This window comes from Perca fluviatilis, chromosome 8 (genome assembly GCF_010015445.1).
Source record: "Perca fluviatilis chromosome 8, GENO_Pfluv_1.0, whole genome shotgun sequence".
Taxonomy (NCBI): domain Eukaryota; kingdom Metazoa; phylum Chordata; class Actinopteri; order Perciformes; family Percidae; genus Perca; species Perca fluviatilis.
The window spans coordinates 29,725,738-29,745,493 of NC_053119.1; the positions used below are offsets into that span (position 1 = coordinate 29,725,738).

The 19,756-nt window shown below is 39.7% G+C and overlaps 1 protein-coding gene across 2 annotated transcripts; it reads left to right on the forward strand.

Moving 5' to 3' along the window:
• The first annotated feature begins 1,006 nt into the window (after window positions 1–1,006).
• On the forward strand, window positions 1,007–15,721 carry dkk3b (dickkopf WNT signaling pathway inhibitor 3b). 2 transcript variants are annotated; one of them, XM_039808243.1, is made up of 7 exons: window positions 1,007–1,290; window positions 2,155–2,280; window positions 4,006–4,086; window positions 12,115–12,207; window positions 12,777–12,921; window positions 14,224–14,374; window positions 14,581–15,721. In XM_039808243.1, the coding sequence occupies exons 1-7, from the start codon at window positions 1,042–1,044 to the stop codon at window positions 14,603–14,605; spliced, it is 870 nt and encodes a 289-aa protein (XP_039664177.1). In that variant the 5' UTR covers window positions 1,007–1,041; the 3' UTR covers window positions 14,606–15,721. The 2 variants fall into 2 exon arrangements, with proteins under 2 accessions (XP_039664177.1, XP_039664178.1); XM_039808244.1 differs by lacking the exon at window positions 4,006–4,086 and having other exon boundaries at window positions 1,008–1,290.
• The last annotated feature ends 4,035 nt before the right edge of the window (window positions 15,722–19,756 follow it).

The following is a 19,756-nucleotide window of genomic DNA, read 5'->3' on the forward strand; positions in this document are numbered from 1 at the left end:
CAGGATACAACACTAATGATTTGTCCAGATGCAACGATGTATACATAAAGAACACCAACTGCAACTCCTCTACTGGGCATCCTGCTGGCCAATGTACAGGATGGGATTTCGGGAGCTGTGGTGTCCTTTCGCCAAGACTTTTAGCTCGACATTTTGTTCGCACAATCAGAAATGTTCTACGCTTTCTGTACTCCAACACAACAAACTCTCCCCGGCACTCACTTGCGTACCACATCACTGTCTTCCGGCAACAAATCACCTTCAAGATTTCAGAACAAGACGTCACCATCTTCACATAATGTGGTTGTACACTTATTAAAATAATCTCAGTTAGTTGCAAGCACTTCTAGTGGACGTACATTGACGGTTCTTATTGTCCCAAAGGATTTCATCAGAAAAACGCAGACCCTGCAAATCAGCACATTTGTGAAAAGCCAATATGTTCAGACCCCGGCGACCATATAACTTTACACAAATAGCATTGTGTTGGTCATTAGCTTACATAGCGTACTAGCTTAGAATGACAGGAAAGCTAATGTTAGCATTGGGCTAATATGACTAATGTAACATAAATAGCTACGTCGGCTAGACATTTGCTGACAATTCCCCCCCACCTCCACAAAAAAAACAAAAACGTACCTATCCAACAGAAAGATGGCAACCATGGCTTCACTTTCACAGTCTTTCTTTTCTTTGCAAAAGCTATAAAACTGCAATAAGGTTGTAATATAATGTAATAAGCTCACTGTGTGTGCTTATGTGTCGTGTATGATGATTGAATTTAGTTTGTGGGGTGAACATTCCTTTGCAGATCACATCTGGCAGCTTTTGATCTGTTTTAAGGTTAAACAATTCCTACAGTGCACAAGTCTAAAAGCTCACCATAAACAGCCATTTGATTTTGACATGTACTCTACAAAATGCAATTTGAACCTTTTCCACATCATTAAATCTGATTCGTTCCAGTTTATAAGCCCACCACTACCACTCCTCAGACTTTCCAAATAAAACGGATCCAGCTGTGTGCGGCTGTGCTTCTCCATGAGTCACACTGCTCTGCTGCTCAGTAAACAAGCAGACAAAGAGAGAGAAGGAAAGATGTCCGGTATCATGCTGCTGTTGGTATCTTTGAGTTTGTGCTTGTGTCCGACCGACGGCGCAGCACGGAGCGGGAAAGTGATCCAGCGGGACGCCCTGGAGCGGGGCCCGGTCAGTCTGAACGACATGTTCCGCGAGTTGGAGGAGTTGATGGAGGACACCCAGCACATATTGAAGGAGACTGTAGACCAGGTTTGCGTCATATTTTATTCATTCATACAAAGGCAGAGTTGTAGTCTATATTTCAGTGGAGAGACTTACAGAGAGCTCTGACAAACGTGCCATATTGGCTATCTAGTAATTCATACATCTAGACTAATTTATTATAGCAATGGAAACAATCGGTGTCAGTCACCTCATGTCATTTAAATTTAGACTACCAGGCTGAGATAGGTGTTGCAACACTAGACATAGTTTCCATGTCTGCTTTATGTCTGACCTTATACTATTTTATTTTTTTGGGCTTTTCCCTTTATTCAATAGTGACAGTGGGAAAGGGGGAGGGAAAGAGAGAGGTTGACATGCATCAAAGGGCTACAGAGGCCGCCCTTGACCTTATACTATTAATAGTCCTCATCATAATAGTAGTTACTCAAAAGGGATTTTGTCCAGTCAATTCAATAAAAAAAAGATAATACAGAAAAACCTTAACCCCATGTTAAGGTTTTAACTGAGAACCAACTGAGAACGTAACACACCGAATTTCATTTTGGTACCAGCTGGGACTCCTGGAAGGCAGCAGTAAAGTCTGTTTTTCCCACTGGAATTGTAGTTCAACAGGTCTAATAAGTCTGCTGATGCTTCAGTAGTCGCTGTCTGGTTTTGATCATTTGTGAACTACTGGGAAGTTTCCTTCCATGTCATCCAAGAAATGGAGATTAATATCAGTGCATGCTGTACATCAACAAACTCTCCACAGTTATCCACCTTGAGGATTCAAACTCTCCCTCATGGAAATATACAATAATGTATGGACATAATGGAAATGCCATGTGGTTTATTCAATATTTAATTTATGAATGGATTCCACTTTTATCCTAACATTCAATCCAACAGATAACTACTGAGAGTGCTAAATCATCTTTAACGTCACTGGATCTGCGTACCAACTACAACAATGGGACAAAAAAGATGGTAAAGGATGAAGACAGAGCGGCTCAGGTCCTAGATAAAGCTAAAAAGGTACGGGGTTAACTTTTGACAACATGATATGTCACTTTTAGCAAAACCCTTTCATCTCTTGGAGGCCATGTCACACATAGACTGAGGGCCCTATTTTAACGATCTGAAACACAAGTATAAAACGCAAAACGCAAGTATCTTTTTTGGGCGGATCTCGGGCGCTGTTGCTATTATAACGGCGGGTTGAATGAGTCTTGCGCCCGACGCAAATCTAAAATGGGTTGGTCTGAAGTAGCTAGGTGTGGTTTGGGCGTAACGTGAAAATAACCAATCAGAGCGTCATCTCACATTCCCTTTAAGAGCAGGCACGCTTGTTCCATGGCGGATTGCTATTACAACGGCGGATTTGCCTGGCGCACGCCAGCGGGAGCTGTCCGAGATGCGGCAAAGTAATAAATGCCCATCTTGGCCGGGTGGCGATGTTGCTGCGGCCTCTCGGGCGCATCTCCACAGTCTGGAGAGGATTGCTGCAGCCATGGAGCGTGGGCCTCCAAACGCACCACCTGCACCTGTTGTGCCCCTTCCTCCTCCCCCCCACTCCATCTCCTTCCACCCGCTCCACCAGGAGCGCATCGAGTGTCCAATCCCACCGTAGTTCAACATCACGTCTCCTTAAGTCCTCTAATATTTTCTCATTTATGTCATCAACACATCCATGATTCATGGAAATGTTGTGTAAAACACAACAAGCCACAAAGAATGCTGCGACTTTTTGATGACTGTACTGTAAAGTACCTCCTGACCTATCCAAACACCTAAAGCGCATTTTCAGTAATACTTTTCGTTTTCACGCTACATTATGGCCAATCATGCGCCCCTAAAACAGCATCTGAATAACGCGCCACTGACTTTAGACCAGGTTTTTCCTGGTCAGTGGCGGAATTGTTTTCTGAAACTGCAAAATAGCACCAGGGAACTTTTGCGCCGGAACACGCCTCCTCTTTTCGCAGAACCGATATACATTGCCCTAATTTACCGACGTGCGTCTGGGGAGGGAAAAGTCCGCTGTGCGTCGGGTGCAAAATAGGAATGATACAAGCGTCGGTGTACTAAGGCAATTGCGCTGAGTGCAAGATAGGGGCCCTGAGTGTTATGTAACCGTTGTGTTGTCCTTAAAAGTTTTTTTTTAAATTTCAGAATATGGGCTTCTTACAACCAAATGGCCCAAAAATAACTTGGATGAATGCATGTACGTTGTATGAAACCAATACGTTCTTCGCAGGTAAAATGAATGATTACTTCCATTGAATTTTGGTTGTTTTATTCAATTTCATAGCATTTAAAAAAAGAATTTAAAATGGTTTTAATACAGTATACTAACTAAACTTTTACATAAACCAGTCTGGGATTCACTCAACATCCTCTGATCTTAACTATTAGTCAAAATAATTAATAATTTCTGCTTTTTTTAACTAAAAAATTAGGTACAATGTCATTTAAATTAGGTTCATTGACCATGAATTTAAAAAACGTTGAAAATGTTTTTACAAATTTTTTTTAAAAACGTGTCAAACGCATCTAAAAAAAAGAGAAGCGCCAAAAAAAGTTAATTTTGAATTTTGACCCAGTAGGACAACACGTTTATGGTCAACGGGAAGACAACACAAGGGTTAAGTTATTGTAGGGATAAGAGTATGTTTCCCTTTTCACATGAATAAATGAATCCCATAATTGCTATTCTGTTTGAGGTCTGATACAGCATGTCACCCCTTTTGCCATTTATAGGAGACTAATAATAAAACAGGAGAGATTCATCTTTCACACATCCATATGGAGATTTCTGGCTTTTCCAACATTGTGGAACACGTGAGTCTTTTTCCTATCCTGTCTGGTCTATGTGAATAATTAGAGAATTATGGACCTAAAGCATTCTCAGCCTAAGTTTCCTAATGATTTGGTTTCATTCCATCCAGATGCTGACATGATTAGAACTATACAAAATGAGCTGATCAAGATGAAACTTTCATGTGAGTGGGCTTTTTGAGCATATAGCAGTGTAGCGTGTTAGGTCTGCTTGTCCAGCCAATAGCCTGCTGACTCAGGATTCCAGAAATGTGTGTTTGGTTTTCAGGCAGAGACACGAAGTCCAACTGCCCCAATTTGAGACCAAATGTTTCTCTTTTAGTAGTGATAATACAACATGAAATTGTCGACTTATTCAGAGCACTTCATTTAAATGTGTTCACATTAAAATTTTCCCTCAGTTTTGAAAATATTCATGATCTCTGTAAGAAGAGACAGAGAGGTGGAGTACTTTCTGAAACTATGGCTGTATTGTCTCAACCCGTTTTTTATAAAGAATGAGATCATCCTGCAAACAGACCTAACATATACTTTAAACATTTTTAGCCAACAGGAGGCTGACTTGGATTGAGGTCATTATTACTGCTTGCCGCCTGTTTTGCCATTTTACTTTACAGCAGTGGTTTGAGTCTTTTACTTTCCTGGCAGCTGTACAGAAAGTGGTTATGTTAATAGAGCTTGCTGCTGGAAAAAATGCCAGGGAGGCAAGTAAGCCTGCCTGCCAGGCAGGATAAGGTCTGCACTTCTAAAATGACTAACTGTATACATTGAATAACACTTGAAAAACACTCAAGGAAGTCACAGTGAAGTTGGTTGACTCAGCACTTTGTAGAAAATACCCAGTAAATGTTTTTTTCTGTGATTTTTAAGATGAAAAGACTACTTTGCTGACTATCACTACCACTAAAACATCCGTTCCTATAGCCATAGGTGTAATTTACAGGGGGGGTGGCGGGCTACAACCCCCCAATAATCAAAACTGGCCAGTGCAATCCCCCAACAAAAAACTATTATAACTTCCTTTACATAAATAAAGACATTTGCACCATAAATTGCTGCAAAGAAAAATCACCAGAATACAGAAAATGAAGCGTTTGACACACAAAATTAAAATTTCGCTCAAAAGTGGAGCTCTTAACCCCCCCCCCCCCCCCAACGTTTAACCCAAAGTACTAGAAAATTAGATTCTATAAAAAAAATGTTCCTTACTTATGAGGCTTATGATGATTTGATTATGAGAACAAATTAAGTTTTTCAATATATAGAAAACATAATTACAAGGTAAGGTATCCATCTTTTTTCTCAGGTGAATGCACTGTGCTTCTGTAACAAGTCACAGGAGAGTTTTAAAAATAAAACCAAAGAACATAAGGGTCACGGTGATCACACGTGTACTTCCCCCGCCATAGTCGTTCCAAGACATGTAGCCACTTTTGGCCTGTACTGTGTATATATATATATGTATATATATATACAGTACAGGCCAAAAGTTTGGACACACTTTCTCATTCAATGCGTTTCCTTTTTATTTTCATGACTATTTACATTGTAGATTCTCACTGAAGGCATCAAAACTATGAATGAACACATATGGAATTATGTACTTAACAAAAAAGTGTGAAATAACTGAAAACATGTCTTATATTTTAGATTCTTCAAAGTAGCCACCATTTGCTTTTTTATTAATAAGGAAAAAATTCCACTAATTAACCCTGACAAAGCACACCTGTGAAGTGAAAACCATTTCAGGTGACTACCCTATGAAGCTCATTGAGAGAACACCAAGGGTTTGCAGCCAAAAAAGCAACGGGTGGCTACTTTGAAGAATCTAAAATATAAGACATGTTTTTCAGTTATTTCAACCTTTTGTTAAATATAATTCCATATGTGTTCATTCATAGCTTTGATGCCTCCAGTAAAACAATGTAAATAGTCATGAAAATAAAGAAACACATTGAATGAGAAGGTGTGCCAAACTTTTGGCCTGTATATATTATATATATATATATATACATTATATATATATATATATATATATATATATATATATATATATATAAAGATATTAGGGGTGGAGAATCACCACAGGCTCAGTTATACAGTGAGTATGCATATGCAAATGTGCCTGTGTGACTCCCAGTGTGACTGTATAACAAACCTGCTTGAGACTTAACCCAAATGTTTAGATCACTGAAACGTTTCCTGCTGTCAAATTCTACTATAGCGGAGTTGAAAATATGTATGTATGTGATGTTAAAATCATATTAGTTTGATTATCTGCAGGAACAAGAAATACAGTATGCAACTAAATGGATAACAACATGCACAATACACTGCATATTCCTTATTTAAAGAATGTATTATATATATACCCTATATGTATAGATATTAGGGTTGGGAATCACCAGAGGCTCAGTTATACAGTGAGTATGCATATGCAAATGCATATGCAAAGATGAATAATGATGATAGATGAGTAGAAACAAACAGTTTCTGCTGTTGAGCCCTAGCTCTTTTCTCTGACTTTGACACAGTCCAGTCAGCCCCAATAGTGCATGCAGGGACTTGGCTCTGTTTCCATGCTGATTTCCCAGAGGCAGCACACACAAAGATAAAGACTGAAAAAAGGGGCGAGTTCACGGCAGGCCAGCGCTGTTTTTGGCAGACACTGTTTCCTCTGACCACTGGAAAATAGTTGAACTAAATCCCATTCCAAGAAAAAACTGCCAACCAATACATTCTTTAAATAAGGAATATGCAGTGTATTGTGCATGTTGTTATCCATTTAGTTGCATACTGTATTTCTTGTTCCTGCAGATAATCAAACTAATATGATTTTAACATCACATACATACATATTTTCAACTCCGCTATAGTAGAATTTGACAGCAGGAAACGTTTCAGTGATCTAAACATTTGGGTTAAGTCTCAAGCAGGTTTGTTAGACAGTCATACTGGGAGTCACACAGGTAGAGGTCACATTATAGAAGAGGTGAAAACACTCATTTCTTTACCCCTAGTAGCCATAATAGAATGTAGTCACAAGACCAGTCTCACATCAATCTGTGCCAATTACGATTGACCAAGAAATGTTTTATGATGTGTGTGAAGGAGAGACTGATTCATGTTTTTTTGCACTAAAATTACCGATACGACGCCACCATAAAACTAGCATTAGCCCAGCCAACAGGCGGGGTTTACACAATCATCACTGCAGCTTTCCTAAAGTAGCTCATATTTGCAAGTCATGCAGAAGACCAAATACACCAGACATAGTCAGGACCAAGACACACACATGCGCCGGATTCGGTCAGGCCATAAAAATTAGGTTGCTGGGTAGGGGAGTTTGTAATACAGTTCATCATTAATGAGGAAAATGTGAATTACATTATCTGGAGCTGCAGTCCGCTGTGTCCACATTTAGTCCAGTCATTTTATGAAAAAAGCTAGAACAAATTGCAACAGAAGCAAACTCAACTGATGAACAGCGCTGTTTATTGTGTGTAGGGGCTGGGGCTGTGTGGGAAGGTGCTCTCCATAGCACTAAATCGAAGCCTGACAATTAGTCCAGTCATCCATCCATACATCCATCCATCCATCTTCGTCCGCTTATCCGGTGTCGAGTCGCGGGGGGAGCAGCTCCAGCAGGGGACCCCAAACTTCCCTTTCCCGAGCCACATTAACCAGCTCCGACTGGGGGATCCCGAGGCGTTCCCAGGCCAGGTTGGAGATATAATCCCTCCACCTAGTCCTGGGTCTTCCCCGAGGCCTCTTCCCAGCTGGACGTGCCTGGAACACCTCCCTAGGGTGAGGCGCCCAGGGGGCATCTGGTAACCACCAGAACCACCTCAACTGGCTCCTTTCGACGCAAAGGAGCAGCGGCTCTACTCCGAGCTCCTCACGGATGACTGAGCTTCTCACCCTATCTCTAAGGGAGAGGAAACCCATTTTGGCCGCTTGTACCCTGGATCTCGTTCTTTCAGTCATGACCCAGCCTTCATGACCATAGGTGAGGGTAGGAACGAAAACTGACCGGTAGATCGAGAGCTTTGCCTTCTGGCTCAGCTCTCTTTTCGTCACAACGGTGCGATAAATTGAATGTAATACCGCACCCGCTGCGCCGATTCTCCCGCTCCATTGTCCCCTCACTCACGAACAAAACCCCAAGGTACTTGAACTCCTTCACTTGGGGTTAGGACTCATTCCCTACCTGGAGTAGGCACTCCATCGGTTTCCTGCTGAGAACCATGGCCTCAGATTTAGAGGTGCTGATCCTCATCCCAGCCGCTTCACACTCGGCTGCGAACCGATGCATTGGGTGCTAAAGGTCACAGGCCGATGATGCCATCAGGACCACATCATCTGCAAAGAGCAGCGATGAAATCCCCAGCCCACTGAACTGCAACCCCTCCCCACCACGACTACGCCTTGATATCCTGTCCATAAATATTACAAACAGGATTGGTGACAGTCCAGTCATTTTAAGCCAAAATGGGGGTCAACCTAGAACAAATTGCAACAGAAGCAAACTCAACTGATTTTGTATCCTCAATATGTCCTGAGTAAGGAAAAAAAAGCCCAGAAGAATCCCATTAGAGGAAAGTTTCTAAAAATACCCAAATATAGCCTATTCATACGCTATTCATTCTTTTTCTCACGTGAATAGGGTAAACATTTTAACCTTTAGATATCACCATCACTAAACTTTCTGCTAAAGTTCTATGTTTATTGTGTAATTGTGTATCTTGTGTACTTAATTGTTGCTGTGGCAATATCAATATATCCTGCATGGGGGTTAATAAAGTGTATTTTTATCTTTATCTTTTTCTCACATGAATAGGGTAAAAATTTTACCCTTTAGATATCACCATGAAAATTACTGAGTTGATTATTTACACCAAGACAAACAGAAAATGTATTACAAGTTTTTTTAAATTGTTTGTTAACATGGTTAACAAGGCAAACAGTGCTTAATCTAATTATGTATACTAATTTGCATAAATACCACAACAGATCTAAACATTGGGTATAGCCAGGTGAAAATGTCTTGTTGACATCTTACAGTAAAATACTTAATGTTAAGGTCTGAATGGAACCCATTTAGACTACCCATGAGCATTAATACATAGAGGCAGGAAGAAGTACTTTAAACCAGCCTTTATTAATTATTATTGCAGAGATGTGGTTTGGGGCTGGGTCTGTGGGACTGTTTCTGAGGGATGAGTCTGAGGGAAGAACAGGAGACAAGGGTAAGGAGAATGCAGCAGCATGGGTGTAAATCTGATCTAACAGTAGTGGGGGACAAGAAATTAGCTATCATAATGTAAATTAGTGAGCCACTAGTAAAGCTCATCTGCTAACCCTGACAGCCACACACCTCCAACAATATTAACTAAGCTCAACACACTTACCTGAGACTCTCCACCTGACTGTCCCTGGTCTCCCTGTAACTCAGTTCTTTCTGTCTCTTTTGCCTGTGACATAGTAGCCTAACGTTAGTATTTCCATAAGCACCCATTCTTATAAAGATGTTACCAAATTGTCTTGATATGAGGACTTATAGTACTTACTTGGCGTTTTGGTGTAGGCTTACTGAAAAAGGATCTTATGTCTGTTTTTCTTTCCTCTGTCATTTTATCTGGGCAACAACAACACAAATCTTTAACGTCAGATGTCTAAATACGAGTTATAGTTTCATAGTTTTACGACGCAGTCATATTATAATTATAAAATTATCTTGCATCCTCCACATAAATATTAGGTTTCATCTGGGACAGAGGATATATATTTAACTGATCAGCCACTTATCTTCATATTGAGCAAAACGCAACTGTAGATCTTCAATATTAACCCTAATATCAGTTCACACACATAACGTTAGGCTTATCGCCGTGGTAACGTTAGTTGTAGTGGGTGCATTTCTATCCAACAAGCTAGGTAACGTTACATTATATTACACTAACATAGCAAACTTTTTTGTCATGACTAATTCATTAATTACTCACCATTATATTTATTTGGGAAAAGAAAAACTTCATATGATGTTTAATGTGAATAAAATAGCCTTGAACCGCCTACTTACTACATTCCTGTCACTACCCGATGTGACTGTGAGTCAAGTGCAGATCCTCCTAACTACAGCAGGCAGTGGACCAAACCACTGTGAGGCAAGGGAGGGGGGACTCAAAATGTTTCTAAACTTAAAAAGCATTTTTTGGGGGTTTGTATTGTTTTACTACTTACACAGATATTTTACGTATACATCATTATGTTATTTACAATACACAGCATTGTTTCAATGATATTTCTAGGGGTGACAACCCTTACATGGTGGGAGGGGGGGTCCTGACCCCCCTGACCCCCCTGACCCCCCTGGGATTTACACCCTTGTAAAAGGTAGGTAAAATAAAAAGTGGCTGAATCAAAAACTCAAATTACGTACACAATGCACCACTAGAGAATCTCATCTTCATTCTCGGCACAGGCCATCTGCATTGAGTTTGTGCAGCTCACTCCCCTACAGTGTCCACAGGCAGGGGTGCATTCTATATGGTTTTTTTTACAACTGCATCTCAGGGTGCTGCAGTCAGACTGGCAGCTGCACCTTATGACCTTCAGCTTCTCAGGAGCAGGAGGTAGAGTTGTCTTAATTGGCACAAATCCCTCGCCACACTTGTGCCATCCCCACTCCATAGGACAAAGTCCATCTGTAAGATAAAATACACTTTATTAACCCCCATGCAGGAGATTTTGATATTGCCACAGAAGCAATTAAGTACACAAGATACAAAATGACCCAATAAACATAGAACTTTAGCAGAAAGTTTAGTGATGGTGATATCTAAAGGTTAAAATGTTTACCCTATTCCCGTGAGAAAAAGAATGAATAGTGTATGGATAGGCTATATTTGGGTCTTTTTTTGAAACTTTCCCCTAATGGGATTCTTCTGGGCTTTTTTTTCCTTACTCAGAACATATTGAGGATACAAAATCAGCTGAGTTTGCTTCTGTTGCAATGTGTTCTAGGTTGACCCCATTTTGGCTTAAAATGACTGGACTAATTGTCAGGCTATGTTTTAGTGCTATGGAGAGCACCTTCACACAGCCCCAGCCCCAGCCCCTACACACAATAAACAGCGCTGTTCATGGTATTTTCAAAACAGCGAACAAAAGTCACGTGTAGTCCAATGACGTCATTGACATGCATAACATGACACGTGAAAATAATGGGTTCTACATACTTGTGCCTGTTGAATTGGAGTATACGACCAAAAGTCGGGAATGTGACAATGATTGTCACAGCCTTTAATGCATCCGCCAAAAGTGTTTTACACCAGGCTTACAGTGGACGTAACACTGTATTACCATAACACCTGGAAGTGGGGGATGAAAAGTCTTGTCCCCCCTATTCCTGCTCTTTTGTCTGCAGAGAAGAGCTGCAGAGCGGCAGCTTAATTTGTTGTCAGGCAAGTGTGTCCACATTTAGAAAGACGATGTGCGCATTTTGCACCAGCAACAGCAGTATGACTCCATTGATTATTTCAGAAGCGGCATTTAGCTGAATTTTCAACGCCCTTTGTATCGTGCACCAAGTGCTTCATTCTGCAAGGCTTTCTCACTCTCAAAACAGCTTAATTAAGCCTAAAAGTATATCTCCTATGTAAGACATAACATCTCGTAAGAGATTAACTTTTTGGTTTTGGCCAACACCCAATTTATTTTTACCTTGCCTTTCAGGCTTTCCATACTTTTTGGTATTGTGACATATTATAGTCATCAGATGAACATGAACATGTTTCAGATTCAATAATAATCATATTTTATAATAAATAAAGTATGATTCAAATAAGAAGTTCAAATAGTAATTTCTGTTTCGTACATACACACACAAAGGACACACATGACACAAAAGGAAGCTGACTATTTGCAATGACAGCATGAACACAATTGTAGTTAATCTTGACCCACTTATTTTAATTCTCTGCTCTGTTACTGACTATGTACAGTAACTCTTGTTATCCCTCAACCCAGGAATGCATGGTGGATGAGGACTGTGGTGACCTGAAATACTGCCTGTATGAGATCGAAAACTCCAGGTGTCTCCCATGCATACCAACGGATATGGTGGGGATAGTGTTGTTTTTTGTTGTCAGTCATTTAGTTAAAGCTGGACTGATCAATATTTTATTTTAACAATGGATCAAATTGCTATGTTTAATGTGTCACTTGTAGTGACAAAAGGTGACAAACGTTCTGGACCAATTTCAAAAAATGTTTTCATTAGTCACTTTGTTGCTTTCACACCTACCTCGTTTGGTCCGTTTAAAACGAACCCTGAGCGTTTGGTCAGACGGTCCGGTTCGTTTGGGCTGGTGTGAAAGCTCATCTGAACTCTGGTGCGGATCAACCAAACAAAGTCCACCGAACTATAGGTGTGAAAGCGCCCTGAGACTCAAAAACACAGGAAAATAGGGTCCAGGTTGAAAAAAAAAAATAAGTTACCCATTAATAAATTAAATGGCAAAAATATCTTAATGTTAAAAAATCTAACCATAGTGCCTTTAACTGGAAATACAAAAAATTATCCATGAAAGAATGGATGATGGTACAAAAATACATTACCATGTATGCAGCCATAGACTATGTGTGCTTTACATACTTGTTTGCATATCTGTATGTGTGTCCCCACTCAGCCCTGTACTAAGGATGAAGAGTGTTGCTCAGATCAGATGTGTGTGTGGGGGCAGTGTACAGTCAATGCCACCAAAGGAACAGAGGGAACTATCTGTCAGGATCAGAGTGACTGCTGGCCAGACCTCTGCTGTGCCTTTCAACGAGGTGAGCTTTAACAGTGATACCCCTCATATTTCACATATACATAGTATGAGCTCAAATACATACTGTAGGGCAGTATTTCTCAAAGAGTGGTCCACGAGCGACCCCTGGTGGTCCATGAGTAGATTTGGTAAAAAGTCAAACCGCCTGTCAGCAACTCCAAAGCCTAATAGTGAGGTGCATAGATGTGTTGTTTTCAATATCAAGTGAACTCATGTGTAAATTCAAACATTATTATTTAAATTGACTGTTTTTCTGTGTTGTTGGACTTCAGCAATGAAGCCCACTGTTTCTCCAATTCATTTCACAAATGATCAGTGTGACATTTGAAGGAATTACGGAGGAATACAGTTTCTGGTTAATGTCAACTGAAAAGATGGATGGATGGCTTAAGAATATATTTATAAGATGGCATGCGCGACCATCTTGCGCATGCGCAGAATGGATCGTGCAGGCAGCATGGATCGTGTACCGACAGCTACTACTGCTACTGTTATTATTTTAAAGTTAATTTACCCATTAAATAAAAAAATGCCCATATTCTCACTGACCACCAGAGACATCTAGCCATGAAGAAGCTTTTATTTGTCCAGGTTTTTACGTGTCTCTGAGATTTCTGCTTCAAGTCCAATACATTGGAGGAGTAACAAGATGAACCACCACTGGAGGTCAGCAAAAACGAAATCTTTAGGGGGTGTTAAGTTGCTATGGTTTCATATTTTCTCATCTCTTTCTATCTTCAGTGGAACCAAAGTTAAACACACACTGTATTGCCTCCCTCAATTTATACAGCCCATGGTCAAATTAGCACAAAGGTCATCCAGTATCAAATGGAAATGACTAGCAATGTTTCCCCCAAAACATTGCTACCCATTACAGCCAGTCAGAACTGAAGGATTGACATGGAAACATTGTGAACTTATCCACACACTCATTGACAGTTCATCATACTGACTCTTCTATTTATCACTCTTGGGCCAAATAGTATACATACAGTAGAACCTGTCTGATTTTGATTAAAGTAATAATCTGTGGTGTTTTATATAAATACATTCCACATTTGCTACTTTCTCACTGCTTTTTGTAATCTGTCTAAACTCTTCCAAGAAGACCAAAACTAAACTAAATGGGGACATCCATGGAAAAATACTCTTGTCTGAGACCAGTCTTAATGTCTGTGAAAATTGGGCCTCAGTATATGATATGGGCTTTATATTTTTGGTTTGTGTGTGACAGCAATTTATATTAGCAGTGATGAAGTGATAAAAAGTAAAGACTGTTTTGGACTTTATTATCTTCTTCCAGAGCTGTTGTTTCCAGTGTGTAATCCCAAACCAGAGAAGGGGGAGTCCTGTCTGAGCCACCCCAACCTGCTGATGGACATGCTGGCCTGGAACCAGGAGGGCCCCCGTGACCACTGCCCCTGTGCTGACGACCTCCAGTGCCAACCTCATGGGTGAAAGCAAACATAGTATACATTTACACTGATTACCCCCCAGAAAAGAGGATATGTAATAATTAAAGTGTCCATTTGTAACATACATCATACAACTTGGGATAACAACAGCTCTAATTTATATATTGGGGAATAGAAGTAAGCAAAAGCATTACTGCAAATGTTTTGTTTTTCTAAATCTGTTTTATTCTTTTTGTCTTACACAGACGTGGATCTGTTTGTGGAGAGTAATACTGGAGATGGAGAGAGCATGAGAAAGTTTCACATAACCCCATCCAGGAGCTATAATACCACATTTTCTGAGCATTCACCAAAGAAGGGCCCACCTGTTAATCAACAGTTTATAAAAGATTATAAAGTTGCTTCAGCACTGGACTTGCACTGTATTATTTATGCCCTATGACCAATGTGTATTATATATCATGAAGCAAATAAAAGACTTATTTTTAGTTTTGACTGAGAACCAAGAAAAGCACTATTGTGGTATTTACGGATGTAATTATGGAGACATAAGGGCTTACATTTATTTTTGGGATGGACTGCAGCAAAGTGAGGCCAGCCCTAAATGTGAAAGCCTGTCCATGACTGACTGAGTGATGAAGTTACACCATTGGTCCATTGAGTGTTGGAATTTGCCTATTGGTCATTGCTCTTTCAAAATGAATAGGCATGACCAGGGTGCAATTTGTGAAAAAAGCAGAGGGGGGGATGTTTTTGATCATGCACATCATCTTATCCCTAAACTTAACTAGCTGTTTTGGTAACTTAAGTGTCATCACCGCATGACGCTCACTTTTTCTGGCTATACTCCGCTACCATTGCCCCTGAAAGGACTGTCATCTGGCGGTGCCTGTACCTGGCTCACATTCACCTATTGGCGGCTAAACAACTGCCGCTGGTAGCCAGCTGTCCCGGAGCTCTTTAGCGGTTAAATACAACCAGCAACTGTTGCTTGGATTTTATCGTTCTATGGCACTATGTGTTCACGTTACATCGCTTTAGTTTAAAATACTTAGGTATTACTTAGGTATGATATATATGGTCTATTGGTGAAGTAGCATTGATGACTTTGAGGGGGGGTATACATTCTTTCCCCACCGGGGATAAAAATAACTCTGCAGAGGCAGGGACATGTAGACCATAAAGGGGGAAATCCCATGCATCCCCCCCAACAAATTGCATCCTGGGCGTGACAGTGTTTTCGTTTTGCTGTTTATTTACATTAACTGGGATACCAGGCCTTTATTTGAAACATGCTTATATTAAACACAGGCCTTTATTTCTATTTCACTCTGATTGATATGTATACTTGGTCATATTTTAGTAAAAGCTTTTTGTCTTATCTTCTCCCTTTTTTATTTTTTAAAGACATTGACCCCACAACAAACCTCTCGTTCAACAGGAAACACTGCTCGAACAGTCCTAAAGTACTTCCTCAGGAGAATTTTACATCCAGGTCTACAAATGTTTTTAGCAAACCATGTTAAATCTGTTGTTCCCAACACATGCTATTTCTGTCACTTCTGTCAGTCAAGAAATGTGTTTTTTTAGCCTTTGTTAAAAATGTATCAAAAATCCAAATAAAACTTATACAATGTATTGAACAAATTACACAAAGCTGAGCCTCAAGCTATTGTTGGCTGTGTCGGTGGCATGATGGCCAATAAGGTCCTGATTTTAAATCCTTTAGGGGTCCTATTGTGTGGAAAGACGTGTTTAGGTGGGTTTCCCCTGGATGTCCTGGTTTCCCCTGCATGAAAACATATTTAAAGGCTGGATTACTAACTGTTCATAGCAGGTAAGTGCACTGGGGCCCCAGACCCTTCAAGGCCTTAAATTTCCCAAGTTCAGTGCATATCAATTGGTTTCTGTAATTTGAATATGAATTTGTAAGGGAATTTTCACCGATCAGCTGAGGTGGGTCCGTCATTACTAGCAAATTGACTGCGTCAAGTTCTAACTTTAAGACATTAGTTTAACCTGGGGCCAGTTTGTATTATTTTGGCATAGAGTGCTGGTTTTGTTTCTGGGTGTCTGTATACAGTAGACATTTCAAAGAGGGTTGAGGAGTAAGTGTGTGCTCATGAGCTAATGTTTTTCCTGGGGCCCTCTATAGGTTGATTTGGCTATGATTGCCCTGAATAAGGCACTGATATCACACATGGAGTGGAGATGTCACAGTGCACAAATTAATTCAATTTTATTTATAGTATCAAATCATAACAAGAGTTATCTCAGGACGCTTTACAGATCTAGAGCAGGTCTAGACCACACTCTATAATATATAAAGACCCAACAATTCCAGTAATTACTATGTAAAATCTTTCTAATATAATTTTCCATAATGGTCACATCAATAGTCAGTTTGACTCACTCTTCCAGGAAGCTTCTTCCTGTCAGCAGCCAGGTCTTCATGTCTCTGACAGAAAAATAATCATAATCATAAGTTGATCCTGCTGCCTTATGAGTAGAAACTGCCTCAACATCATTTTCTGCAACACAGATTGAGTACAGCACAGTTTGAAGCAGCTCACAGAAACGCCATATTATACAATGTAACATAAATATAAACAGTGCACCTTTACATTTACACAAACTCACTTCTGCTTTGTAGCGGTGTCGCTCTTTCTTTTAGAAAGAGGACGGTCTCATTCTTCAGACTTGTTCAAGAATGAAGTGGGTGTCCATTTTGAAGAGAAGTCAAGTTTGGAACGAGAGAAAAACAGTAAATGGGTGTGTTGAGCGTAAAAAACGAATATGTTTTTTTAGAGGGTTTGTATAGCTGAGCAGTCAGATACAAATGAGAGAGATTCTGCAGTTGAAACTGAAGCTCACAGAGAATGGAAATGTACAACTATGACATAAACATCATCATAATAGTGAAGGTTCTGTCACAGAATCCAACATGCAAATTAGAGAACCAAAAACCTAAATGAGTGCAGAATTATATTTTATTAAATACCATGTATTTTTAAAAAGCATCTAATTTAAGAGTTAACAGCATTCACATCTTTATTGCCACCCATATGTCCACTGATTGCAGACAAATCTTTAAAACTGAATTAATATTTTCTGTTTAAAAATTAATGTTGGAATATATTAGCCTACAATATATATATGTTTACAACTACATGTAAATGCATTAATAATAATAATAATAATAATAATCATCCAATAATTAACTAATATAGCCTAACCAGGACAGGGATCATTCTACTTTTACTTTTGATACTTTAAATAGGCCTACATTTGTTGCTAATACTTCTGAACTTTAACTTAACTAAAAAGGTTGAGTTCTTACACACTGCCAAGTTCCATGACCACCCAGACTTTAGAAATGCCCCTGAACAATGTGGTCTGTAGTGGAGTTTCCAACAATGTATTTGTATGCGCATTTTGAATTATTGCATTAGAAAATGTTGATGGAAACGGCAAAAAAAAGAGTTAATGCGCAAAATGGGAGATGGAAACAGCTTTGCCGAATAAGTTGTGTTAGCGAACGTTAGCGAACGTGACTATAGTCCAGGTATCCATTGGATGGGGGAAGGATCAGGAAATGGGTCCCAACATCCAGTGCGCCGTACACTTGTGGCACAAGGTGAGTAGTGGAGTTGCGGTGCGCTTTGCGGTGCCTCAGCCACGTCTATATTTATTCATAATTCAAATTGAAAGTCCAAAGAGAAAACAAAGCTTTTGAATTTAATATTTGGCTTTCGAATTTCAATTTTCCATTAGGCTTTGGCTTTTGAATTTAATATTTGGCTTTTGAATTTCAATTTATCATTGGCTTTTAATTTTCATTTAATATTTGGCTTTTGAATTTCCATTTACCATTGCCTTTTCGTTTGGACTTGACACATGTCAATGTAAATGAGGAGGCGTGGCCCAAAGGCTGGTGGGAGGGTCTGAAACGAAAGGGGTGCAGAGGCACCTTATGAACAGCAGGGGGAGCTGACTGCTGGGGAGCATCTGTCTGCAGCTTCACAACCAGGCTGCCTTGGCCTCTTATTTCACATGATAGAAAATGATGATGTAGGCTAAACACAAACAACATTTCATGCAACAACCGTGAAGTTTTCATGTAGTTACTATAATTGGGCCCGTGTTAGTGAGGACTAGATTAGGACTGTATTTAAAGCTGATTCTGGTTCCCAACTTCGCCCCAGGTGTGTCTGTTTAAAACACGGACTCAGACAACTTCTCTCTTTTGATGTTTTATTTAATTAAGCAACAGTAGAAACATGGGTGTGGGTAGCTCTGCTACGTGTGTTTGTGTGTGGTCAGATCTCGAGGACGCACACACGCACACAATCTCAACCGGGTAGTCATCGTCCGAACTGCGACCTCTCCTTTTTCTTTCTCTCACTTTTTCTCCAGGTGGTGCGCGCAGTGTGAGGTGCGTGTCCGCGCTATTCTCCAACATGTAGGTACTCCTGATTGACGGCCTTTTGTACAGCCCGTGTACTTTTTCAGACTTCCAGCTGACAGCGTTGTCTGTAAGCATCATTGGCCGGCCAGCAGAAAGGCGATAACGAACTCTACACAGTTAATTTATCGCATAAAAAAGTCTCAGAAGTGAATTTAGTGGTGAAAAAGCAGATGGAAATTATAAAAAAAAAATATCGATTCTATAATCTAGATCGGGAGTTTGCCGTAGTAGCAGCAGCAAACAACTGGAAACTTTTTACAATTTCCATCTGCTTTTTCACCACTAAATTCACTTCTGAGACTTTGGGCCACACCTCCTCATTTACACTGACATGTGTCAAGTCCAAACAAAAAGGCAATGTTAAATGGAAATTCAAAATCCACATATTAAATGAAAATTAAAAGCCAATGTTAAATTGAAATTCCAAAGCCAAATATTAAATGAAAATGAAAAGCCAATGTTAAATTGAAATTCAAAAGCCAAATATTAAATGAAAATTAAAACCCAATGTTAAATTGAAATTCAAAAGCCAAATATTAAATTCAAAAGCCAAAGCCAAATGGAAAATTTTAAAAAATAATAATATTTTTAATTTCATCTTGCTTTGTTTTCTCTTTGGACTTTCAATTTCTCTTTGGACTTTCAATTTGAATTATGAATAAATATTTCCTACATACACGTCGGGTATATTGACGAATTGGTTCAACAGCTTGAACATATGGCCCTGTACACCGCATAGACACTGCGGTGAATGGTTGTCTTGCTGACACCAAATGTCTCTGCCACAACCCTGTATTATGCACAGGTGGCCAACTTGTACAATGCTACCTCTCTTAGCTTCTGAACTCTTTGATTTAGCAAGACGGTTTGCAATCTACAACTATGCGTAACGTCAAGGTGATGAAAACGCTTCTAATTTGCATTTTATTTTTATCGCGACATTTTAAAAGTTC